This window comes from Chiloscyllium plagiosum, unplaced genomic scaffold (genome assembly GCF_037043375.1).
Source record: "Chiloscyllium plagiosum isolate Xiang-an unplaced genomic scaffold, Cpla_swu_hap1 HiC_scaffold_9, whole genome shotgun sequence".
In the NCBI taxonomy this organism is placed as follows: domain Eukaryota; kingdom Metazoa; phylum Chordata; class Chondrichthyes; order Orectolobiformes; family Hemiscylliidae; genus Chiloscyllium; species Chiloscyllium plagiosum.
This window is the reverse complement of record NW_028270147.1, coordinates 52,334,015-52,361,937: the sequence shown is the minus strand read 5'-3', so window position 1 is coordinate 52,361,937 and position 27,923 is coordinate 52,334,015. Positions and strand designations below refer to the sequence as shown.

At 38.8% G+C, this 27,923-nt stretch overlaps 1 protein-coding gene across 12 annotated transcripts in view; it reads left to right on the top strand.

Moving 5' to 3' along the window:
• nfia (nuclear factor I/A) overlaps positions 1-27,923 on the top strand; it is a 732,109-nt gene that overhangs the window by 470,874 nt on the left and 233,312 nt on the right. For 10 of the 12 annotated variants that reach the window (XM_043699269.2, XM_043699272.2, XM_043699265.2 and 7 more), the window contains exon 3: positions 25,925-25,987. The exons of the other annotated variants lie outside the window; for them this stretch is intronic. In XM_043699269.2, the coding sequence (XP_043555204.1) occupies positions 25,925-25,987 (63 nt within the window). The remainder of the gene's footprint in view (positions 1-25,924; positions 25,988-27,923) is intronic. 12 annotated transcript variants of the gene reach the window in all.

Below are 27,923 nucleotides of genomic sequence, written 5' to 3'. Positions count from 1 at the left end.
TTTATTTGGAAGCACTAGCTTTCAGAGCGCTGCACCTTCATTAGGTGGTTGTGGAGTATAAGATCGTAAGATAAGATCGTAGGCTATGAATTCTGTGTCTTACGATCTTATTCTCCACAACCACCTTATGAAGGAGCAGCACTCCGAAAGCTAGTGCTTCCAAATAAGCCTGTTGGACTATAGCGTGGTGTTGTGTGATTTTTAACTTTGCACACCCAAGTCTGGCACCTCCAAATCATGATCCTCATTGGATTAGGGCTGATTTGATTTCTATTTATTAAAATTCAAATTGCTGTAATGGCCAGATGTTAAACAGATAGCAATGCCTCATTATATTTGTGGTATTATAAAAGCAAATTAAGATTCTACTTTCATAGAAATAGAGATTTAATGTTTGATGTTTATATGTAACCATTGGTGTAGAGTGGAGGGAATCTGTTCCAGTGTAGGTTCTCATTGTCATAGTAATTTTCTCTTCCTGCAGCTGAGTTTCATAAACTCTTCACTGGAATACCTCTGGCTGGAGTTTTTTTTTAATTCAAGTAGAACCACAGGAACACCAAGGAGTAGTGATAATTAAGTATTTGAAATTTACTTTTTACGTGTTACTCAAATTTGATAAAACAGATATGAGCAGCCGTGCTTGGTCGTTTTTGCTCAACCATCCCTTGAATATTGACATCACCCTAGTTCACCCATAGTTAACCTGTTATCACAGACTTGAGCAATAGACTAAGCAGTTGGGTTCTCTTCCTTATGTGCTTTGAACAGTTTTGGGTTAATTACTGCTTTCTGTGAATGCTAACTCATACCTCATTCAAAGGGAAACAAATTTCCCTCTTCCACATGCTTCCACATGTATTTTCAAGTTCCAAACTCCAGAAGTAAATCAGCATTATCCACACCCTGAGATAGGAGTCAGGACTCCATAATTTGCTCATGCTCAATGTGAGATGACAAGCAAATCCCAACAGAAATGGAACTGTCCTCAGTCCATTGCTGCTTCCCTCTCTTGCTGAAGAATTGGCCGTGGCTGTCTGTGATCTACTCTCACCTATCACCCTCCTCATCCACCCTCATCCTAGTACTTGTTCTTTCCTCTGTTTAACTCCTGTCCCTGCTCTATCCATGGCATAGTTGATGAGACATTATTGCATTAACCTTCAAAAGAATCTGATGGGCTCTTTTTATCATTGAAGAAATAAAAAGCTGATTTCAGCAAAGAACTCCATATACATTAAACAATGAGACAGGACATAATCCTTATGTCATATTGTTTTGATTTATTATTTTTAAATCGAGTAACTGACCATGAGCAATGAGATGTCTCTAAATAATTAACGGTGTGATGTGAAGTGGACAAAAAAGTCATCAGTTTAATTTGTGAAATCAAACTGCACAGACATTTAATTTTTTTAACAGATGTTAATAATTTCTCTTACCCCGTGTTTTTCCTCCTTCAACTACACCACCCATACCTCCCCCCATGCACACACACCAAACCAGCCCCTTTCATTCTCAACACAAATCCTATTGTTTCAAAATTACATATTATTTGGCATTAGATTGGCTGTAGGAATCTGAGAAATCAGAAAAATGGCTCATTTGGGAAATTAAAGTGTATTGGGGTACTTTTTGATGCAGGGATTGATTAACTTTAATTAGAGGAAACTTCTCTGCTGACACCGATGCAGATACTAAGTTAACAACATCAAAAAACACTTCATTCCCTGTCACTGGTACCATTAATTCAGCGTGAACAAAGTTCAAACTTTGCTCCAAATTTTCTTTGCAAACTTCACCAGATCATATTTTAAACTCAAATCTGATACCATTAGTGCTACTTTCCAACTTAAAAGCACCTCAATTTTCAGGAGATTGTCTATGCGCTATAGATCATTAATTTCAATATCTAATTGTAACATTCTTGCTGACTTAAAGTTTTAGCTTTACTCGCATGAAATATTTATCTATGAGGAAGTCACGTTGTCTTCAATGTTGTTGAAGCAAAGCACACCCCATTGATTTATATTTTCAAAAAAGCTTTAGCATTAGCAAGCCAGTGATGTTTGTCAACTGCTATCTCTCTAACTAGTGGAGTGCTGCCTAGAAGAGGAAGGGTTTTACGAGAAACTAGATATAACTAAGGAGAATAGCTTGAGTTATTTTAGTCATCGAAAGTAAACATTAGGTGAAATTTTCCCCTTTCTGGTATTGTCAAAATTATGTTGCGTGTTGAGACAACAAAATAGTGAGCATAATAAAATCAGATTCTCGACTCAAAAAAAGTTCCCGATTTTCTCTTCTGGTCTTAAATGGTAACTTCAGAATCTCCCCAATGAGTGGGAACTACCTTATTTTCATATATTTGCATCTCATTAAAAATGTGACTCCCACTGCTTGTATCCCACTTTCAATTCTCAACTGCTCCATCAAAAAACTAGACAGCACCAGATAACCGGTAAAACTGATCTTATGCTCAATTCTCCTGCATGGTCCAAGAACCACATTCTCCTTGACCCTTCACCCACACAATATCAGCAACTTACTAATCTGACAACATTGTCATGTCTGCTCTCAGACCGACTTAGAAAACACTGCAGGCCTTCACATTATTTGGAACTGATGGACACCAACGACTTGCATGCAAATGCTTTCTTAATGCTCACTCACCTTTGTGCTTGTCTGGAGGCTGCCAGCCTCTGTCTGCTTCATGTTGCTTTCTTAGTGCACACTGATGTTAATGCTGAGTTACAGGCTGCCAGCATCTGCTGTTCAACTTGTTTTTTTTTTAGTGCAGAGGAAGAGTGAGGCAGCTTGGGGAGGTGAGGAGCACTGAACAATCAATTTATCAATCGAAGAGTGGACATATTGTGGTGCGGCACTGTGCTACATCAATTGCAGAGCTGCTCCATGTGCCCATCTGCTTTAAGAAAATGGCAGTGTGCGAACATCAAAGCGAAGAGTCCTTATTGGGGTAGATGGGCACTACACTCCAGTCACTTGAAGGGCATATCCAACTATTGTAATACCTATAATACTAAAGGATTCGCCATGGTCAGTCCTGCAGGTCAAGTCCAGGGAGTACAGGTAAATCAGTCCAGGTGCAGTTGAGACATCAGTTTGGGGCTTGGCTAGTTTTTCCTACAATAAAATAATGGTGGGTGGGGGTGGGAATTGGGTGTGATGGAAGTGGATATAAGAGTAGTTAGTGGTCATGCAAGAGCAGGAAAGATGGTAAGGTGCCCCCAATTATTTGGAAGCACCAAGATCAGGAAGGGTTAGTAGTTTGAGAGGATGAAGAAGCTGTGATCTCTTGATGAACTAGACATGTACAATATTGTGGAGCACAGGAGATCTTTGATCTTTTTGTGGCATTGCTGGGCACCTCTTTTCACTCAGGACACCACCCTCACCCATGCTATAATTTCTGCCCAAAGGCATGATCTACTTTTCAGTCAGAAGGAAATAGGACTGTCATCAAGCACCAGTAGGTCTGTCAGCACTTCCAGATCCTTGTCCTGAAAGTAGGGAGCTGGTTTGGCTTTCCTGAGACACTTTCAGGGCCAAGCCCTTTAGGGTCAGAGGTAGTTCCTTGCTTTCAGAGTATGAAGCCATGAGAAGCTCTGCTTCAAACATGGCACAAGAGGTGTATAAGCTGGAGGGTCCCAGCAGTGGTGAGCACTTCCACCTCTCCAACTGTGCGATTTTTATCAGAAATGTGCCCAGCAGTTTGGTTCTATAATTAATGAAGTGAAAATTGGAAGATTGCAATGCCCCAAGCTGCTATGATAACAACACAAGAAAATGTAGCAGGTCGGTTTAAATTTTTACTTGTGATGTAACGATGAAATCTAAGTCAAAACATGCAGTGTTGGTTTGGCCTTATTCTAGAGAGAGAGAGAGTACAATTACATCCTTCGCAATTTGTGTGTGGAATTTTCTCCTCCCTAGTGTGGCATGAACATTGATAAGCAAGGTGGTAAAACATACAGGGAATGAAAACATCAAAAGTTCAGTGTTAAAGAAAAACATTGTGATTTTATTTTGTCCCCCATGAGCCTTAAATGGTGACTTCAGAATCTCATCATTGAGTGGCTACTTTATTTCCATGTTATTTGCATTGCATTAAAGTCCTAATTTGTCTTATTTTATGCAACATTTCCAAATCTTCTGTCCTTCCCCAAGAAATTGAACAGTACAAATTCCCAACACGTCAATCAGTACAGGTACCTGCTGGCTGCTGCTTACTGAATGCTTCTCCTGTCCGTCTGAAAATGCTGCTTTAGTGTAATGCCCGTGCACATTCTTTGATGAGGAAACTCTTCATCCACACAAGTCAACATTGATAAGCCAACAGCATCAATGTATGATTGTTCCTGCACTCAGCCGAACTGGCACTTCACACTGCAGGCCTTCGACATTTCACGTTGAAGCTCAGGGTCATTGACCACTTGCATGCTGCTGCTGAGTCGTTTCACGTGCAGGAACACACACATATTTTCTGCATCTGCACAGGATACATCTTATGGCTTTAAGTCTTCTTTCTTGGTGCTCTCACTTTGCACATACTCAGAGGCTACCAGCCTTAATAACTGCATAATGCTTTCTGAGCACTCACTGACTCACTATTGTAGAGGCATCTAGCCTCTGAGTGGGCCATGTTGCTTTCTTATCAAACAATATTTTGAGTGCCCAGTTACAGGTGTCCAGCCTCTGCGACTTGCATTGTTTTTCCAGTGCAGAGGGAGAGGCAGACAATTTGACATGGTGAGGAGAACTGAGTCAACTCTGGCCTGGAAATGTTGCTGTATGGCATAGTGCTTTGTCAATGTCCCACCTCGAGCACGTACTAGCAGTTTATGCAGCGCACACTGTTTGTGTTTAAATCAAATGGCTTTGTGTGAAAGTCGATGTGGGGTCATTCATGATGACGTTAAGGGGGACTATGGTCATTCATGGAGTACTGCCACAGTTAGTCAAGGAGCTCATCCAATTCCAGCCGAGGGGATTGGCTATAATCAGTCAGGTACTTGGTCCAACCAGAGTCCAGGGATCCATGTCTTTGGAGTCTGGGGATTAGGCCATGATCAGTTATGCAGGTCAAGTGTAACCAGTCTGGAGAATATAAGTAGGTCGCTTGAGTATGCTCTGAAGACCTCTGTCCTTGGGCTGTCCTGACAAGTCAGTCCAGCAGGATAGCTCACGGTCAGCCGTGGGGGTTTGGTCAATAATGACCATAGAACGTACTCAGGGAACAGTTCACAGCTTCCTGGGGAAAGCAGGTAGTCCCACTTGTGAGTGTGAGCTTCATTGTACTGGGCTGCTGAGAGAATGCTAACAGTAATGCGGTAATTAGAGATAGCATAGTTGAAGTGCGTAGTGAAGAAGAAGGAACTGAGAGCTCAGGAAAGAGGCTTCCCACAGTTATTGTGGCTTCATCATGGGGAAAGTGTACGGCCACGATTGAGTCATAGAGTCATTGAGATGTACATCATGGAAACAGACCCTTCGGTCCAACCCATCCATGCAGACCAGATATCCCAACCCAATCTAGTCCCACCTGCCAGCACCCGGCCCATATCTCTCCAAGACCTTCCTATTCATATACCTATCCAAATGCCTCTTAAATGTTGCAATTGTACTAGACTCCACCACTTCCTCTGGCAGCTCATTCCATACATGTACCACCTTCTTTGTGAAAAAGTTGCCCCTTAGGTCTCTTTTATATCTTTCCCCTCTCACCCTAAACCTATGCCCTCTAGTTCTGGACTTCCTCACCCTAGGGAAAATACTTTGCCTATTTACCCTATCCATGCCCCTCATAATTTTGTAAACCTCTATGAGGTCACCCCTCAGTCTCCGATGCTCCAGGGAAAACAGCCCCAGCCTGTTCAACCTCTCCCTATGGCTCAATCCTCTGACCCTGACAACATTCGTGTAAATCGATTCAGGTTTCAAGTTTCACAACATCTTTCCGATAGGAAAGAGACCAGAATTTCTCACAATATTCCAACAGTGGTCTAACCAATGTCCTGTACAGCCGCAACATAACGTCCAACGCCTGTACTCAATACTCTGACTGTTAAAGGAAAGCATACTTCACTATCCACCTAACTGTGACTCCACTTTCAAGGAGTTATGAACCTGCAGGGAGTTTCCAAAGTTATGGTCTCTGGGGATATAGTGAGGACTTTTAATATTTGTATAAAGGGGCTCTGCAGAAAACTGAGGGAAGGTGAAAAGTCATCAAAGCTACGGGGACAGCAACACAAAAGGGAACATGAAGACTGACATGAGCTTCTTGCATCACAGATGAAACCTGCAAGTCACTCACACTGAAATAAAGGTAAAGTTGCCATGTCAGATCAAAAGTTCTGTAACTACACAAGATGGCTGACAGTGCGTGCAGTTTGATGGAGTAAAATGCTTGGAATTTGAGTCCCTGCTAGGGGCAGTTGTAGTAATTGTGGATCCACTGATTCAGTAATGCCACCCATCTGGCTTCAGTTTGCATTTCATCAGCAGCTGATTCATTGTCCAAGGACGCACATCAATAATTATGGCCTCAAGGATTTGTGCACAGATATATTGCACACACCAGTTGCCTGCTCTTCATGTTGATGAAGGAAATGTAATCAGAACAAAGCATTTAAAAGCAGCACCTGACATTTTCTCAAGTACATTCTGTAGCGAACAATGGAAGAGAACATTTCACAGCTGCCATCAAAAACAGGTACGCAAGAAATGGTGTGTGGTGTGGAAAAGCTTTTCTTCTTTGGCAATGGGGGACTACCATGTTTCAAACCAGTTTCTACTCCCCCAGTATGGTATGAAAGCTTTGGTTGTGCCATGTATATTGTTTAAGATTGCATTACTCCCAGTTCCTTATCAAGACATGATAGTGACCGCGTTGGGAAACCTCCACACACAATTTGTGAGAGGAAAACATGAAACATCTTTCTGGTGGATCTGAGGATGCAGGAGTTCCTTCAATAAAGTTGTTATCTTTCTGATATACCTCTCGGATTATTTGTTCAATCATCTTACCTGGAGATCACCATGGCTGGAATCCTTGTGATTTTGAAGCAACTGCAAAGATATATAGATGGAGACAATGATTTTTACTTTGTAGCAATCCCAGGAAAAAAACAGTGGTCTCTACTGGTTGCTGTTTGATCTTCGAATGGAAGAACAGCAGGTGCAGATCCACCAAGGAGGAGGAGAATGAAGAGACCTTGCAACTAAAGATCTTGCTGTAATTTTCTTCAACTGTCTGAAAGAGTGTGCATGGGGTGATCAAGGGTGTCCTAGGCCATCATCTGCAAACAGTTGTTTGCTGGAGCAGGACTTGCACTCGGAAGCAATGGGTGGCCATTCCATACTGGTGGCTATAAAGATCACACTTGCCTTAAATGTTTATGCCAAGTGGCTTCTTTCAAGGAATAATGGAAGACATGCATAACATCTCTCATCACAGATGTATCACTGATGCCATGTTTTCTGGTTGACAGACCTTCATAAGCTCCTTCCATAATGAAGAGAATCAAATAGCTTTGGCATTGGGATTCTCTACCACTACTGGCTTTCCCCAAGTGCACCCATGTTACTTTAAGAGCACCCTGTCACCAACTTGCAAAGTTCAACAGACAAATTACATGTGACCGTCAATGCCAGGTTTTGGATGTCTATGTCAGATGTCCTGGGAGCTGCCATGAATTTTCCATGTTGGAAAACATTCACTGTCCAGCTTCCTTCCAAGGTATTTATTTACGTAGACATGGCTGCTGGAAGACAAGGGCCAACTCCTCCACACATTGCTGATGACACCTTTTACAAAAGCCTCAGACTGGTGGAGAACAAAAAAAAAGCGCTGTCCATTCTTCTACCTGGGACATGGTGAAAGATGCTATTGGCCTCCAAAAGATGAGGTTTCAATTCCTTGGTCATGCCACAGTCCATTGTGGCATGCTACATGTTTTGCAACTGAAGCTGACAAAGGGGAATGTTCTGGTTGCAAAAGAAATGGGGATCGTCAGCAGTCTGCCAAAGGTGAAGATTAGAGCATTAAGCAAGAGAACCATCCTAGAATGCATGATAGAGCAATGTATCATTGAGTCCAAAAGTTCAGTGAGAACTTAATCACTGTATAATGAGCTAAGTTTGGACTTTATTTATTTTTTGTTAATCTGGTGTCCAGCCCCTGCAGAGTGCAAAGGACTTTGACATTTCAGCAGTCTTTTGCATTTTTGTTTTGGCGAATAAATGTCTCTGTCACTATCTGATTGTATGTTTGATGGTTTCAGGTGATCCCACTTTCAGGACATTACATGTCCTACTGACCATTGAGAGAAAAGGAAGCAGACAGTGAGACAGTGAAGTAACATTCCATACAAGTAAGGCTGGGTAGTTCTTAAACATTAAATCCTGATGTGATATTGAAGTGTTGCACAGTAAAGTCTATCGTGATAAGAGGCATATTGAGAGGAATCCGGAGGAATTTCCATTTGAGCCTTCAACAGCCCTTCAATGTTTCAGAGTCTGTTCAAGCTACTAACCTGCCCTGAATTGCTTTACCATCCGGTAGTAGCATTGAAGTGAGAGGCCACGCTTTGGTAGCTTTTCTCAGCAGACCAGTATACCGTGAGGAAGAATGGACACATGAGCTGTCCATTGTACAGTTCCATTGATTGGCCATTTCATTTTCAAACTGCGCAAGATTTTATGATTCTCAAACAACTATATCCCTCTCTTCATTTATGCAGCCAATGAACACCCAGTGAACTTCTGTGAAGAAGGTACAGCTATAGCCCCTCAGCTCCACCTCCATACAGGAAGAAACTCAACTCTCAGAGTATGTAACAACATGGATTTCACCTACACCAGCTTTCATCTACCAGCTCAGAGACTTCCAACTTGGGGCAGAGGGTGCATAGGGATTCCCTATCTAGATTAGACTCAGGAGCACAATCTGGTGAGCATGGCACCGGCACATCTTTATAGCTGATTGGTTGTGTTTTGGATTGGAGGTAGCATAGATTGACTGTTTTCCTGATAAATCTATAAATTACCTTCATGCCAGTTGGTTGTTTTTTTGGAGCTGAGCTACAGTCTTGCACCTAAGAATATGGAGAAAAGAATTGGTTCAATAACACAGCCATTTTTGACCTCATCCTCATTGAAAGGGCGGTGATGGTTCTATTAGTGGGGTTCAGGGCTCCCACGATATTGATGAGTGGGCACAGGTTGGAGCCAAAGTTTTGATTGCTGCAAGTTTGAGGTGGATACTCTGTAAGCTGTTGTGGTCAACAGATTCATAAGTCAAAACAGTCCATGTACACATCCCTGCACTTGTAAATTTACTATCTAGTGAAGATCATGTATGTGGTGCCTCTTTTAATTGGTTCGTACTACACTTGACGCTGGAAGGAATTTTTTAGCTACTGTGAGGAGGCAGTTAAGAAAGATGCTTGTAATGATCTTCCCTGAGTCAACCAGCAGGGATGTTCCTCTGTAGTCTTCAGAAGTGGACTTGTCCTACTCATTGAGTCTAGCTTTGAATGCAGTGTCCTCGAGATCTCCCCCAGCCCCATCCTGGATGCTGCTGCTGCTAAGTAGTTCCTGGTAACCTGCTTATTGTTTTCCGAATGTCCACCTGTATTTTTACTCAAACAATTATAGTCCCTTTCTTGCCTTTTTATGATTCATCTGAGGGAGTTCTGATGAAGCTTATGCATATGTTTTCTTCAAGCATAGGAAATGCCATCTGAGAATAGTATAACTCAGCTCTAGGAATTAGACACATGGGTTTTAGTGCATTGGAAATGAAAATAACAGCTGTTGAACACATACCTGTCCCATTGCAGGGGTAGCTGCTTTGGAAAGCTATTTGAGGGAATGTTTCATTTAACTTAGAACAATTTTAACTGGAAACCTTATTGTGAAAGAGCCAAGCAATATCTTTCTTTATTGATTTCAAAGTATGATGCAAAATAATCTGAAAATAAACTTGCCTCTTTTCATTCTATTCAAACACTGAGATGAAGTTACACAAGCTCTTTCCATTTTAACTCTTTATAATTGACAATGTGTTCTGATTAACATTGTAACATCAGTCTGAAACCAGTTTATGCTCCTTGCTCTCAGCAACACTATCCAACTAACTATGAAGTCAATTTGGATAGGGTGAGCATTGCATTATTTCATCTCTGCAATTAGAGGAAATTATATAATCTTTAACCCCCTCCCAGAAATGCAGTGTGCAATGCTCCATCTAGCGGTCTGACAAAGAACTGAGCAAATTCACTTCTTTTCATAAGATACCTTGGGACTTGAACTTGTTGCCATCTGGTTGGACAATAAACAAAAATATTTAAATTTTCCCATTCTGGCATGCATTCAATAACTTATACTGCACTGAAACGGGTATGGAACAGACATAACCTGAGATCAAAACAGCTGCGAATTTTAAAAGTACAGTTCCAAGTTATAATGAACTCATTCCTTTTTTTAATTTTACAATATTGGTCTTGGTTTGACTAATCCTTCACACTCCACTGATGAGCAGCTTGTGGCTTGAAGTTGGAAATATGTTAATAATATTGATTTTGACTTTATTTAAATTGTGTGGTTTTGCAGAAACTGCTTCTGATCTCTAGCTGCTTTTTTTTTAATATCCTGTAAAATGGAGAAAGAAAATTTCTATGAGTAAGTCAAACAATACAAAGTAAAATTACATATCGATACTGTACTTTGAGACATCTTGTGCCATCTGAGTAGACCCTTGCATCCTACAGATGGTTCTTGCATGCATAATGAATTCTTTTAATGATGTCTAGAGTCTCTCTAAGTTCCCTAATTTCCCACATGGTCCATAAATGACCACTGTAGTCAGTAGAAACTAACACACAGAACATGGAATGTGAGCATGCCACACAGGATCCAGAGACTGGAAAAGCCCAATATAAAATGGATTTTTTTTCTCTCAGCATGTGTTTATTAATTATTCCCTGGCACATCAATTTGAATGACTGTAAATTATTGCACATATTTGTTTGGATAATACAAAGGAACATCACCTGCTGAACTGAGTAACTATCATCAGCCTAACTCCTTGCTCCCAAACAGTTTGAGTTTTGATTGTATTTCATAGAAGGTAGTCCTAGGTTAAAAACACACTTCAAACCCAATCTTTGATAAATGAGTCCAATTTTTATCGAAGTGTAGCCTGTGCATGAGTTGTAAAGCTAAAACTTACAGAGAGACAACTGTGAGCAGTTTACAGAGAAAATTGCATGCAGCTGATGGAGGTTGTTATGTAATTAGCAAGAACCTTTCAACATCTGAAAGCTCCCTCACATATTTTGTTTTTTCACTGTCTAAATGTCTCCATGGCCATATGCCATTCACCAGTTTAAAAAAGAATGAAGATTTGGTTTTGGCCAATGGTGCTATTCATCAGATAACAAAGAAGTATGAGTCAGTCACCACTTTATTCCTTTGCTTTCCTGTTGGAGGTGATTGGCTTCAGATCATTGGAGTATAAAATTGATCGCAGCATGGATTGAGTGACAGCAGATCGGCAGTGTGTTTTATACACTGTCCAACTTTTTTATTGATGTCACTGTGTACTATCCAGGATAAAATTGATCCACTAATATGTGTCTCTTGATTGAAATATGGCATCTTGGTAGTCAAATGTGCTGCATCCACTCACTGTATGGCAGGATATGGTAGCATCCCACTTCCCACATCAAATTAGTATCATGAGTTATTTCTGTTTCACAGTTACAATTATCTCACCATAATTGCAAATATTCCATCACAGTATGAATTTTCCATGTTGTGAGGTATTTACTAGCGTTGCTGCAAGAAATTTGGTAAAGCAAACTGGAAACATTATCATTGATGAGGGTAAAAAAAAATCCAACAAAGTAAAACAAAAGCTTTGAAGTGTTAACATCCCCTCAGTTTGTTACAATACTCTGGCCAGAATTATTAATTTGATTTTTATCTCTGTAATTAAATTGCTGTGTGAACAGGGCTTAGCATTATTTCAGGCAAATATCACAGATGGACTAACTAATGGCACTGCCATGTGTCAGAGAATGTTCAAGAATAGGGCCACTCCACTGTTAAAAACCAATGAGTTGATCAACACAAGTCAATGAGAAATGTGACATTCAAAAATGGACTGATTTTTGTAATTGTATGTTGGTGTATGTTAAACACACAAGCGGTTACAAATTTCAGAGATTCGTTTATTTTTTAAAATAAATAATAGTTGATGTCAGTCCCAGAGCTTAAGGTCAGCATGATTGGTGCTGTGTTCTTCGTTATATTAAATAATTCATGTTGGGCATAATTTTATAGAATATGTTTTGGCTGAGTGAAATATTTTTATGATCTCACCGATAGTCAAGCCGGAACTTGCGAAAATGCTACCTGTAGTGTACAGATGGGAAAATAGTCTTGAAAACCCTGGAAAGAAACATTTGATAATTTTGTCAACAATTCTTAATGCAGTTAGCTTAGTATGTCTCATTTTTTCTCCTAATCTATTCATAGAATCATAGAATCTGGACAGTGTGGAAGCAGGCCATTCAGCCCTCTGAAAAGTAACCCAAGCAGATCCCACCAAATCCCTGTAACCATGCATTTCCCATGGGTCATCCACCTAACTTGTATGTCCTGGAACACTATATGAGCAACTTAGCATGGCCAATCCACGTAACCTGCACATCTTTGGATTATAGGAGGAAACCGGAGGAAACATGAATAAGGGGAGAATGTGCAAACTCCACACAAACAGTCACCTGAGGATGGAATCGAACCCCAATCCCAGATGCTGAGAGGCAGCAGTGCTAACCCCTGAGCCACTGTGCCAACCATATCCATAAACATATTAGTTATCTCAATTGTTGATTTGGAGATTCAGATACTGCAAACTAATTTTTTCAGTTTGTTCTTGATCAAAATTTTGATTTATTTTTTAAAAGCCAAAGTCCATTCAACTCTAATCTACCAAATGTTGCTGAACGGTTGACTGCTTGGATGATTTGAGAGTTTAAGCATTTTCATATCTCTGTATCAAGTACAGGTAGTTCTATAACATGATGGTGCATTCTTGGGCAAACCCACATTATAGAAACATCATGCTTTAGAAACAGTGGTGTAATCGTGTCACAGCGAACACATTTTAAAAGTTCGGAATTTACAAACAGTGTCCCCAATTCATCAATTATGTTACAGTGAATTTGTGTTAACAAAATGCACATTTCTAACAGAATGACCTATATCTCTTTGAGTCATGCAGTAGTGAGGTGAAAAATTTTCATTTCTGATTTTAAAAAGCATCTAATTCTTAACCTATTTAAAGCTTTCTTTCACATTATTTCTTACAATCTTCCCATAGTATTCCATCTCTTTTCTAACCCCCTCCCCCCCCCCCCCCCCCACCCTAACTTTTCATATTTGGACTTTCTCTATTACTTGCAATGCAGGCTGTTGCTGTCTTCTGGCTATTTCTGCAGTTCTCCTTTAATGTTCTCATTGCCTGATAATAACATAAGAGTTCCATTAGGTAAATGTGAAATAAAATCAATTGGCACGTTAATCCTCCACCTTAGAATAGTGTTCACTACACCAATAGTAGACTGAGCTAACTTTCTGTACAATGGGAGATGTTTGTAACAAGATAGTGAAAAATGTCTGTGCAAAAATGAAAAATTATAAAGATTGCATCCCAGTACTGAAACACTGGAGTAAACTGTAATCTAAGAAATTATGTGCTGAAGATGCACTCAAATCTGTAAATATTGAACATAGGTTTTACATTCTGAATTATACATTTTTAAATCACCATTTCAAAGATATTGACACACGTGTGCATTTCCAGCTCCATTTATTTCCCTCCTGTGCCCTAAATCATGCTGGAGTACATTTGCAAGTTTGTCAGCTGTATTCATGTAGATTGCAATTTTTCGTATGATGAACATTGTGTATGTCAATGGGCTGTTTATGAATTTCTTAAAGGATAACCTCTTTGTTACCTGTTTCTCATGGCACATCATATAAGTACTGCATTCATGTTTTAATTGAGTACAAATCCAATCATTCTTGCCCCTTTTACTGTTTTGTATGGCATACTGTAAGAGTAAAGGTAAACATTAACTGCACTGTTTATAACTGCTGATAACCTAAAATTGTGGCCTTCTTTAACTATTGGAGTAAGCAATTGTTGCTCTGTGTGGGCTTGCCGTGTTAATTGATATTTCGGTAATTTAAGCATGCAATGAGCTCCTGCATAGCTGGTATTGTCTTTATAGTAGGACTATTTATCATTATCACTTGTTCTGCCATTCGCAATCTAAGGGCTTTTATAGTGAGTAGAACCATGTTCATCCCAACCCAGCATAACACCAATTTTCTTGACCACTGATGCTTTTTGACTTAGTTATTCCACCCAGAACGTACAAGAATTTTTGGCCATTGGAGTTGCCAACAGTACCATGTAGTGCAATTTTAATCTTTTTAAAGCAATTTTAATCTTTTTAAAGCACACTTCCCTCTAGCATAGTCAATATGTTTACAAATATATATACTACATCTTCTTCACAATACACTGGCACACACCACTCTTGTTTGAGTTTTAGTGCTATAACCTAGACCAGTAATCATCAGAATAAGTCACATACTTGAAAATAATGTGAAAGATGCTATAATCTAAGAAAGCTCTGACGTCACCTGATTTCCTCCTCTTGCATTTCTGACCCTGAGGGTTAATGTAGATTGAGATACAACTGCAGCTGTTATTCTCTTAAAAAGTACCCTAATGCCTAGTCTCATGTAGGAGTGAATAGCAAGTGTTTCGTTTTTTAAATTTTCTATGCTCAGAGCTGAATTCAACTCTTCTGATGCCGAGAAATGTTCTTCAAGGGTTGCTGGATAATTGTTGGAAGCTGGGCAGGTGTCTGTTGTAAATAAAATTATCCATTCATCCAGCTAAATTAGATTATTTATCTAATTAAATAATCTAGTTTAATTATGCTAATCAAATCGAATTATTTCAATTCCTCAGCTAAGGGTAGTGAGGAGAATGCCCTTCTTGAAATAGAACTCATCATTTTGAGGCACCACACAAACTCTTTATCCACTGAGTGATAGAGGGACTGCTTGCTGAAGACAGTTTGAAAATTGTTTTCCTTTCTTTTAAAAATAAATGTGCCCTGAAATGAAGAAATCCTATGTTATGAGTGAGGATGAGCAACTGGCCCCTACTGTCCACGCAACTTTCAGGATGACTGGAACAAAGTAAACTTGGGTTTAAACACATTAATCTCAGAAAATAATTTTAAATTATCTTCTAGTTATATGAAACAAAGGTGGATTAATAGGACTAATAGATTGGTTTTCCAAGAACCGACAAAAATGAGTTTACGCAAATGGCCTACTGATGTCAGTAAGTCAGCAATAAATTATATTTGGCCTACTTGCTGTGTCAATTGACCAACTCCAGAAATGTAAAGTGATATAATCCACATTGGTCAATGCCAGCCACATGGACCAATGTCAAGCTAGAAAAGAGGTTATTGCTGATGGAGCATGAGCAACTAGGATCCAATTCAAAAAGAAGAATTACACAGGTTCAGATTATTACTTGAGCCATCAGAAAATTAGTATGGAATAAATAAAGCTACAAAGTTCAATGCACGGTTCAAAGATTAGTGCAGAAAAAATGGGTTTTGATTCATGGGACATTGGCAGCAAAACAACGAGTTGTACCAATTGGACAGCCTTCCGCTAAATCATACTGGAATCAACGTATAACTAAGGGTATAGAGAGGAATCTAAACCTGATCATAGATACAGGGATGTTGGGAGCTGAGAGTTTGTGTGAAGGGAGATTTGATAAGTTAGTAAGAAGCATAAGGTGATACTGCAAGATTGCAATGTGCATAATGATAAAACAGTGTGACAGGAAGGAACAAAGCTTACAAAAATAAGAATATGCTATCAAAAGTTCAGAGTGAGGAGAAAACATAAGAACTAAGGGGTTTATATCAGAATGTATGTTTCATTTGTGACAAGATGAATGAAGTGATAACTTGAGTAGAAATAAATTAGTATGCTATGATAGTTATTGGAGAGACTATGATCCTAGCCACGGACAGCCGTGGCTAGGATTGGAATATTCAGAGGGATTGGACATTTCAGAAGGACAGGAAGAAAGGAAAGGGAGATTATCTGTTAATAACAGAGGATTGAGTACATTAATAGAATTGATCTTGGCTCAGAGGATCAAAGTGTAGAATTTATTTGGACAGAAATAAGAAATACAAGGGGCAAGAAGTTACTAATGGAAACAATGCAACAGCTACACAATATTCAGATAAATGAAGAAATAATTTATATTGGACAAATCAAACTGGCAAAGTAATCTGGGAGATGACTTCATTCTTGTTTCTGGAACCATTTGGTGAACAGCCTACTTTAAGTCTGAGCTGCAATGAAACAAGCTTAATTAATGGCCTCATAGTAAAGGGCCCTTGGTAAAAGAGTGATCCTGACCTGACAAAATGTTACATTCATAGCCACGACTTTGGAACCAAAAGTTAATTCATTTGCATGCTATATGTATGGAACTTCCTACTGGCCAGATGATTTAGAGCAATTGCTGCCTGATGGTGATCATTGACAAGAAGATAAACTGTCATCTAACTGCTATGTTTACAAGAACAGGTCAGAGACTATGAATTCTGTTGTGAGGAACTTGCGTTCTGGGCCCCAAAGTCAGGACTATGATGGGATACACTCTCCCTGCCTGAATGAGTGCAACTCCAAATTCTCTCAAATGGCTTGACACCACCCAGGACAAAGCAACCTGTTTGATTGGCACTACATTGACAAACATTCAATCCCTCCACTGTTGGCACTCTAATAAAATGCAGAAACTTGCCAAAATACCTTGCGCAGCACCTTCCAAACCCACAGCCACTTCCATCTAAAAGAACAAAGACAGCAGGTACATCAGAACACCACCATCTGCAATTTCCCCTCTGAGCCACTCATCGTCCTGATTTGGGAATATATCAATGTTCATTCAGTGTTGCTGAGTCAATATCCAAAATAACCTCCCTAATAACATCTTGGGTGTACCAAAGTCAAATGGACTGCAACAGTTCGTAAACGCAGCTCACAACCATTTTCTCAGGGGCGTTTATGGCTGAGCAATTATTGTTCGCCCAGCTAGCAATGCCCACATTCCATAAAGTTTTTTTAAATGATTTGGGCATTTCCTCTGCTCATATGATCAAATATTTATCACCACTAATGTAAAGTGCTCAACCTTCACTTTGGAGAAGGCTTTCCTTTCATATGTACTCAGTTTGTTCTGAAAATTCTAACTTCTGCTTCACTGTAATCACACTGACCATTGGGCAGTCCACCCAGGTCACTGCACTTCATGTGCAAATTTACACAGCTCAGAGTGGCCAGTGAAAGATGTCACAACTGAGTTTTCTTCCTTTTGACTATTTTCCACAGGAACTGGAGTGCTGTAGCTCAAAGGTATTGTGGCATCTAGCTACTTGAAGTTAAGTCAATACTTTTGTTTTATTGAGAAGCAATTTTAACATAACAAGTGATGACACAACCTATGTTGATTTGGTCATGTTCACTTTATGAAAAAATACCTGAGAAACTTTTATATATTTTACAATTTGTAACTTATTTCTATGTGAACAAAATCTTGTCAATTTTAGTCTGCACATTGGAAATGTGAAGAATGTAATAATGCATGTGCCTCTTTTTAAAATCTCAACTGTATATTAGGGCTTTTACTTGTACACTTCACTGTCAGATGGTACTTTTTGACATGAATTCTGTTTCTGTTTTTGCTTCTATTCCAGTCTTATTACAGCACATAAATATTTCAGAGACCCATAGCTTTGCCTTGTACAGAGGCCCCATTTCCTGTTACAGTATCAGGGGCTTAGCTTCTAATCTGGAGCAAAAAAACGAAGCTTGTGAACAATCCATACATTAAAAATTAGTGTAATTTTCGTTTTGCTTAACATTTACTTGCGATATGCAGTTCTGTTAGTACTAATTCATGAATAATTAACATTTTACTGTAGTTATCCATTTTATGATGACATCATTCCAACCATATTTGTTGACATCTGAGAGTGAAACGTGAGGATATTAAGAGCCATTTATTTGTGTTTAGAAATATATAGTTTGCATGTTATTTTTATTCACCATCCATGGGTTGGAAGCATTTGTCTAGGGAGGCCTGCAGGGGTTTCTGATTTTTTTTTTTGTTTTTTTAACTTCCCAGTGAGACCTGGAGCATCAGCTTACTGTACGAACCTATGCCATTGTCTTGTCTTTGTCGAAAAGGTCAAAACTGAATAAAATGCACAGTATCCACCATCAGAGCACAAAGAAAGTATTGACTTTCCTAATCCAGTTTCGCTGAAGGGTGAGAGAATTAAATTAGTTATCTGGGTGAAGAAATTGAGAGGCTATGAAAAAAGATAAGAAGGCAGTTGTGTTTTCTCTGGGAGCTTTCGGCCCAAGATGCGCAGGTGTGTCACTCGATCCATGACTCTCATCGATCGGGTTGTGCAAATGCATATTTAATTAGTGCAGGGACTTGGAATGCATTATGGCCCTGAAGTTTGCATTGAACGGACTGTCAGGCTTTGTGAATGTTCTCCCCTGGTTCGTTGTTCAAGGCGCTTCTGTACTGTGTCTGAGCAGCTAAAAGTTTCTTTGTTTTTAGCTGCTGATGCGTAGCATGCTGCTGAGAGGAATACAAACAAGTAAAGTCTTAAAGTGTTTATTTTTGTCTGGAAGTAAGGCTGAGCCAACACGATGAGAGACAGGGGAGGTAATGGTTGTGACAAATAATTGTTAGACCCGCATATGAATGAAACTATATTTTAGCCATTTGTTAAAAATAAATCTTTTTTAAAAAAAAGTAGAATACTCTGTCATTTTGTCTATGATCTTCTTCATGTCTCGAGCATCAGCTATTTTAAATCTTAAAAGTCCCAGGCAATTTGTTCAAGATTTACAACGTGATTCATGTGTGCCCCATTGGTCTGCTGCCTGGCTGTGAATTTTCTCTGGATAAACTAAAGGACAGTTGCTTTAAAGACTATTTGTGAAAAGGATTTCCATATTGAATTGTGATCACTAGACACTGTAAATAGCATCAGTGCTGTGTCATGCGAAAATCATACTGGAGTAATGATCATGAAATGTTAGTCTTTGATTAGCACTTACACCATCAATACTGAACAACATTTCTTAATTGCCTTCTATGAATAGTGTTTTCATTGTTTAGCCAATTACTGTCGAGGAATAAGTTGGAATGTTTTTATTGTACATAACATATTTTATACAAATTGTACATTCACACAGAATGTTGTGTAAAAAGTTTCAAATGTTAAAATGTTGGTACAAAATGCTATTGAATTTGATTTTATACAAGTCAAATATTTACCTGACATTTGTTTATAAAATTCTCAGTCTATGAAAAACTGCATTAATTCTATTAATATTTATTGATTAACTTGGCAGGCTTTCTAGACAGATCATGAACTGTCACCTTATCTCCTTTGCACTGGCTGAGCACAACAAAACCTCCCTTGAGATGGGCTAACTGACAGTATCATTCCCTAATATCAGGTCCATAAATCTTCCATCCAAAATGTTGGCATATTAATCACCAGGTCACTGAGAAGTACATTTATATATGAGAACTGGAGTAAATACAACTTCTGAAGTTTTAGAATTAGTGTTAGCATCGTGTCAAGCAAACCACGCGTAAAGCCACTTGTTCCATCATTAGTCATTGCATATCTTTTTTCAAAAACCACAAAACTAATTGGAAGTGGTTTCAAACTCCCTCAAAGGTTAAGCTTCTTTCAGTTACAACGAGGAATGTAGATATGATCAAGACTTGAAATACTAACCACAAAGGATTCCGTTTTTACAGGGTGCCTGTTCAGAAGTTGACTATTACTAAAGAGCAGTCCTCGGATCACATATCAAGGCCTAGACTCGATGTCAATATTTTTAGAGTAATTAACTGAAGTTTAAACCTAACATTTTGGGGGAAAAAAAACTGCAGTACATCATACTAGTGATTTTAAAGAATTACATGAACACTAAGTTATATTTGTAATTTCTTCGAAAGAGGGAATGGCATTTAGGTATAGAATCAGTAATTAGATTCATGAGACTTCTTCCCATTTATGATCGGGATTTTACGCAACTTAATCTTCCTGTTCAATGGTCTGCAATATTGTTTTTCAGGATGTGTTTGTTTAACCTCCAACTGGACAGTTTAATAGTATCAGCTCAGCTAGTTTGTCATTGTCCACCTTTGACCAGTTCCTATCTTATGAAGGATCCCTGGTAGGAAAGGAGTCACTTCCTGGACAGGATCTGAATAAGCTTGATTATATTTTGAGCCAGAAATGTTTGAGTATTTTAGTAGACTTTTTCCTGGTTTCTAGATGTGTGTGATGGCACGTGGGAAATAAAGGCAATATTCTGTCACATTGCTGAAGATTTTAATATTTTCTGATCATAATATTTTTATTGATACTGCACTTTTCAAGTCCAAACATCTCAAGCTATTTTTCATTTTGGATTGCTTTATTTTTGAAGTGCAATAGCTTGTATATAAGAACCTGCGTAAGGGAATTTCTGAAACTTCACTACACAGACAATAAATTAGATATTTATCAGCTGTGCTATTGCAACAATTCTGAAAGTCTGAAATTTGTGTTTGGAGAATTCCTCATGGTATATGGTTTTTACAAAGTTACTTTGATGAGGGTGTGGTTTCACAAGGGGAAGGGGGACAGAGGAGGCGATTTGATCTCAGGTCAGGAAGGGAGGGTGTTTGATTTATGACTGGGAGGTGGGGGAGGCAATTGGATTGACTGCCAGTTCCTGAGGGAAGCCCTCAAGGAGACATGTATGGGGAGGTGCCCACTCACAGAGGGGTCCCAGGCAAGTTTCAGGATCCTGACTCTCCTTGGTTGCCTGATGAGAAACCTAGATGACCAAAATTTAAGTTGGAAAGCAGAATGACAATGAGTCTTCATGATAACATTTAAAGTTCCATCTCAACTCTTTGGAATCAGCTGCTCCTCTTACCACCTTAAAACTGGAAATGGTTAGCTTGGAGGTGAGTTTCAATTGCGATTTTTCAAATTTTACATTTCAAAGAATCATCATTCTTTGCATATCCTCTAAAGTTAGAACGGGGAAAGAAGTTAAAGTTCTCATTGGCTACTTAATGAACTTCCCCAACATTATACAAATGTAGCTGTCCAGTACATAAAGTACTCTGCAGTCCTCCAAGAATTTCACAGGTAAATTTCCTGATGACATTATTATCAGGTAGAAAAAGGCTGCAAATGTACATGGCATTGTATCATACTGCAATGGATAGTTTTGATGCAGCACTGGCACAGACCAAGAACCAATAAAAGGCAACTTTTAGATCCCTCTATATGGACTCAAATAAAGAAGTTGGATTCCCCAGAGATTTGGGGTTGTTGATTACTGTTGAACAATAAGATTGTTGAGAAATTAGCACTTTCCACTTGCTTGTGGTTAAAGATGTTGATGTGCTAATTTGACTATATTCTGATTAGAAAACTTCAAAGGAACTTTGATAACTTAAGGTTCAAGATATCCTTTCAATTCCAATCTGTGTCTGGAACTAATTTTATGCTGTCTCCCAACTGATAGTGGTCATGGGTTAGTTTGGTATGGGTGGTGGTTGATGCTGAGAGATAATGCTTGCCTGCTTGACTTGCTGTGTGCTGCATTTTGAACATGTACATTTGGAAGCTGGAATGAGACCAAGCTATGGACATGGAGACACCTCATTTGTTTTTGAAATTATTAAACTGCTGAATTTCATAACTTTGAGTGATACTTCTTTCCCTCATTCACTTGATCCATATGAAATGAGTGCATGATTCTAAACTGCAAAAGCATGTGTTACTGAGAAGAACCAATTTTTGTTTTCTGTTGCTGGACATATAATTTATTGCAGGATCTCCCAGCAGTGCACTGCTTCTGCACTGAACGTTTTGACATATATTTCCTTCCTTAAAACCGTACATGTGCAAAAGCCTACAGTCTGTTATCTAGATGTCTTCCCAAGTAATTGGGTTACTCTAATTCAGCGGGGTTCTGATACTTGCATGTTCTGATAGTGGCACATTATTTGGACAGCGGGGAAATAGTCTTGAAGTTCTGTTTGTGTCCAGCCAGCTTCCCAATGTAACTCGGTGTAGACTGACAGAATTTTCTAATAACTCTAGCATGCCTTTGAGAGGACAGATCCTTTGAACACTTCTTATGAAGGCAAAGACCCCCACAAATTCCTATATTTACAACTCAGTCAGGACACTATCGTAGTGGAGTCTGGCATACCAAGTGAAATGAAGTTTAAGACATTTAAAAAATTGTTTATGTGATTTGTGCATTTCTGCCAGCATTCATTACTCACCATAATTGACCTGGAGAAGACAACGGAGAGCCGTCTACTTGAAAAGCTGCAGTCAGAGGGTTGTAGGGACTCTGCAGTGCTGTTATAAGGCAGTTCCAAGATTTTAACTCCTGAATGGACATGAGTGAATTTCAGTCAGCCCTCACCCTCAGAAAATGCATCGATCTTTAGAAGATTCACTATAAACTGCCTTCTATATCAGGCTGATAGATGCCTGGGATTTCTGTCAAATGTGTTGAGCAGGTGAAGTCCTGGACATCCACCCCAAACTTTGCGTTTTCTGGTTAGCTACATAAACGTAGATTTTTTTTTAAATCACCTTGAAATGGTGGTAACTTAACTACTTGAACCCCTTCAGGCCATGTACTGTAAGTAGATTCACAATGCCATTACAGTTTAGTGGTACTGACTTCTATCTGTACCTACACACCGAGTCCGCAAACTCTGATAGTGGAAAATTATATCTGGTGAAAGTTTCACCATATTTACCAGAAAGCCATCTTACAGATCCCACAGGTCCTTAATCTTCAGAATTATTAATGCAGAATATTTCCTGGTTACAAACAACTACACTTACCTGGCTGCGATAGAGGAAAACTATCCTTGCAGCCTGCGCTTCAGGGAATCATTTTGTCAAGCTCTGTAACTTGCTACAGGTTAACCTGTGTAAAACCTTGAGTCTGCAAAGCTCTGCATAGTTATCAAAGTTAGCAGATCATTAAGCTTTATGTCAAAGTAATTTTCAGGCTACCACAGGGAACATTGTCTTTGAAAAGGGGAGGCTGTGATATAGTAGTAATCACTCTCTGCCAGAGATCAGGCTCAGCTTCTGGGGATATGGAGTTCAAATTTCACCTTCTGCCTTGCTGGGATTTGAATATTCTTAATAAATTGGGAATTAAAAGCTGTCTTAATGGTGACTGTGAAACCGCCATCAATTGTTACGAACATCACCTGCACTTAGGAATGGAAATCTGCCACCCTTATATGGTCTGGTCTACATGGGACCCCAGACTTTCGCAATGTGCTTCACTCTTAACTGCCCTCTGAAATGGCCTGGCAAGCCATACACTTGTGTCTGTCCGTTGTAAAATCTGACAAAAGGAATGCAAATGGATGGATAACCTAGTAGCAACCAAAGCTCCAGAAATGACAGCAGCATGCACAGCCCTGGTACCCTTACAAAGACCTCCTCAGTAATATCTGGAAACTTGTGTCAAAACTGAGAGCCATTCCAGCAGCCTGGCAATTTCTGTGAGACAAGTTATTATGAATGTTTGTTTCAAACAAAAACATCACCATGCCCCAGTGGTGGTGGCAAGTCGTATACAATTGGGAGTGAGTTGTCCTGTGCAGAAAAGCTGAACAAATTCAACTGGCCAATTACTACTCTACCTGTCGACTCTCAATCAGTTACAAAGTGATGAAAGATGTCATCAACAGCACTACCAAACAGCACTTGATCATTAATAATCCTCAGTCACCCTGATTTGGAACTGTATTGCTTTCCCTTCACTTTCACTGGATCAGAATCCTGGATCTTCCTTGTAGCAGCACTGAGAGTGTACCTAGAATACATGGATTGCAGTGGTTCAAGAAAGCTGCTCCACATCACCCTTCTTCCATAGTAGTTCGGGATAAGAGTAAATGCTAGCCTAACTAGTGATGCTCATATCCCATGAAAAAATTTAAAAAGTAAGCTGAAGCTACATCTTAAATAAATAATTTGGAAGGGTTGAATGGTTCACCATGAACTATAGATTTTGGCTGTTCTTGCAGTAGCAAAGTTAAGATAAATGATTTAGAGTTAAGGAACTAGATGCACTGCCTCTCTCCAAAGAGAGGACGATGTCCATGTGTACTCCTTGCAGCCCATTTATACAGGGCATAGTTCCTGAGGTGCTACTGATTGGTATCATCCCAAATTTAATAGTTTGCAACGAATCTTTGACACCTTATGAAAATATCTTATGTAAATATCTATTGATACATTGCTTGAAGTCATTTTGAAAGCAATCAGTGTCTTTGGACATTCTTCCTAATGTCTTGATGCTTTCATTTTAACTTGGCAAGTCACAGCCTTCAGGCATCCTGCTGATTGTGAGAAACCTGTTGCATTGTGTCAAGAATAGACAGATTGGTCTCTTTCTAGTTGTCCATCATCAGGTGTGAAAATCACCTGAAATTGCTGCTGACTCATAGAGCATTTGATGTTGGTCTCCAAGTCTTCAACTAAGGGTGGCTGTTGCTCCATTATTGATGATGCAATACAAATTTATTTACTAAGTCCACCGTTTCCACTTGCTGTAGATTGAGAGATTTCAATGATGATGACAATATTACAGGCTACGGAAGTAATGAACACTTCCTCATTTTAGGTGGTATATGCCATAGTGATGAGAGGCAAGGTAGTCAGAAACCTTGAAGACTGCCATCACTCTTTGTGAGATGAGAGCAAGTGGTTGAATAAAGAAGGTGCTTGAGTCTTTAAAGCACACGTAAATCTTTCTGTTATCTAGGTGCTGAGAGAGAATAAAGTACAACTGCAGGATGATTTTTTTTCCGCTGTGATATTAGTGCAATGTGTATTGGATAGGATGCAGTGCTGGTGCGTGTTGAAGTATTTTAGATGTTAGCTAATAGCACAGTGCTGACATTTGCAAGGTTTCCCAACGATCAATAATTGAACACCATTGCAAGTGCTTGTCCTCACCCGAGCACTATGAAATACTGACGTGTCCTTGAAAATGGGTCAAGAATTAATTAAGTTAGGAAAATAATTACCAACTATCATCCTTAAGGAAGCATTGGAGAGATACAATATTATCTTCCACCATCCAGAGAAGAATGATTCTCCCTATATGCAGTCTTGGCACAAAGTATCTTTTTCACGTTCATGTTCACTAAAAGTGATTTTCAACTCAGGCCATCCCAGGAGAAACCTGGCTGAGATTGCGAACTCACTATCGAAAATAAATTGGAGACCCTGCATCAGACCAGTTCTCCAATGTAGTGAGACCCTAGGCAATATGTTACAATCAATCACATTTATCAACAAGAGCAACATTTCTAAAGCGCTAGTGCAATTTTGAAAAGATAATTTATGCCATTTTGTGTTCGTCTAATTGGCCTTTTTGTCACCTCAAAATTATTCCAAATAACTTCATTACAATAAGATTCGATCAAAATTGAGTCAGTTTTTCAAGCGGAATAATATATGTATTTGAGGAGGTAAAATATTAAAGCTTATGGGGCAAGTGCAAAGATTAAAATCTGTAGGTTGTTTGTGGAACTGTCAGCGACAAAGGGCCTGCTTCTGTGGTGAAGTTTCTATGATCTATTCTAATAGGTTGGCTTGTATTTTCTGTCTTTCAGATTCAGGTCAGTCTGAAAGCCCTAGCCAGGAAAGTGAGGATATCAAGGACCAGCCAGAAAATGGTATGTATTAATATGACATGAAAGATGCACTATAGCAGTATTCACTGAAGAAACTGGGCAGAAGAACAGCTGTCCTTTTAAAACTAGACTGTGTTTTTGTAATAGTGTTGGAGCAAATTGCTCTTAAACCATTAGGGAATTGATTGTAAGAATTGAATGCCATTAGTGGTTCTAAAGAAAAGACCTAAATATAGTAAAGTTCTTTTGAAGTCTTTTACATTAGGTATGTTAGCTAACAATGAACATTGCAGTTTTATATCTAGTGACTTTCAGTGAAAGCCCTCAGTGATGTTAGCTTTGAATATTGTGTCAAAGCGAACCAACGTTTTCAAAAATTAAAAAAAAACTGATGTGCTGAAGATCTGATTCTTTAATACATACCAATTCCTTATTTCTGTGAGCTGTCTCATCACGTTGCGATATAAAGATCTTTAAGCTGCAGAATAGGAAAACATGGCAGTTTAATTTTTGTTAACCATTGAGCGCCTGACATGAATGAAAAATGTACTTTGTGCAAGCACATATTTAACACTGTGTGCAGTTAAGTTAATAGAAAAAATAAGTATTGTTAAACTGAAAGAAATCTTTTTAATCTGTGCAGAAATTCTTTTTAACAGCATTTAACTCTTTACAAGCTGAAAAATTTCTAATTCCCAGTTTCTCCCAAGCTGAACATTAATGCCTTCATTGGGGAATGTTTGCAATATAATTAGCATATTTATGTAGATAATTGGTCGAATGGTATCTGGTACTAAACTTATTACATGGAAACTTGAAAAACGTGTATGTGAAGAAATCCATTGTTATCAGGTTGAAGTCTCTACAAAAATCAGCATGACGTCTCTTTAGTGACCTTTTATGCATTAAACCTATCCATAAAAACCTCCATGACAAATCCAAACCAAGTATGCAGCTTATTCAATTGTTCTCCGAGCTAAGTTTCAGTAATGTAGTTTCAATGCTTGTAGTTCAGTTTGGAAAGTTTTTTCAGGTGAAGGAATTGTTTTCAATATTTAATTTTACCAAATCTCTGGTGATGAAGGTATTGATAGTTAAGGATTTACTTGCAAGAGGCTTGAACTTCTGTTTATCCTCATATAGCTCATCTCATTCGCATTTGCTCTTCTGTTCAAATGTTATTTACAATTGTCCTTGCACCTTGTTGTGGATTGCAAATCAGGGAAATGCACTTATCATTTGTATTTGATGAGAAAACATCATTAAATTTGAAAACATTGTGCTTATGTTTCAACATTGCAATGAGTGTGAAGACTTTGTTGAGTGGACTGCAATTTAATTGAATAGGCAGTTTTACTTTATATTAATACAATAATTCAGGCAGGCCACTGAACAGTGCAGTTAAAATAACTGTTGCCAGTACAGAAACGTATACCCTTGGCAGCTATATTTAGACATTAAAAGTCTTGGTGTTCAGTCTGAAAGGTTACCCACAGGAAATGGGTGGGTGGAGGGATGTTTAATTCTCTGAGGCACACAGTGTAACAGTTGTGCAAATTGCTATTAGCCCCTTGAGTGATGAATTATAAGCTCACTTCAGTATAAAACTTGCACCTACAATCACAAATGAATTTTCCAGTATTCATTATTAGTGTCACTTTGCTGCACATACTTGAGATTTAAGTCAGCTGAAAAAAATTAGCATTGCAAAAGTTTATGCAAGCATAGCTGTCTTGAACGCTGTTAATATTGAATATTTTTGTTGTGTTTAATGTACTAGCTTTGTGGCTTAAGTTAATAAATAGACTGAGCTATGGTTTTCTGTTGATTTTACATAATTAACTAAACAAACTTTTAACTGCATCAAGGTTTGTAGCATTAGAAACAGTGAGCAAATAGATTGAATTGTAACTGTATACCAATGCTGGAAGGCACAGAAACAGATCCTGGTGATTTTGTAACATATATTTTACTAGTA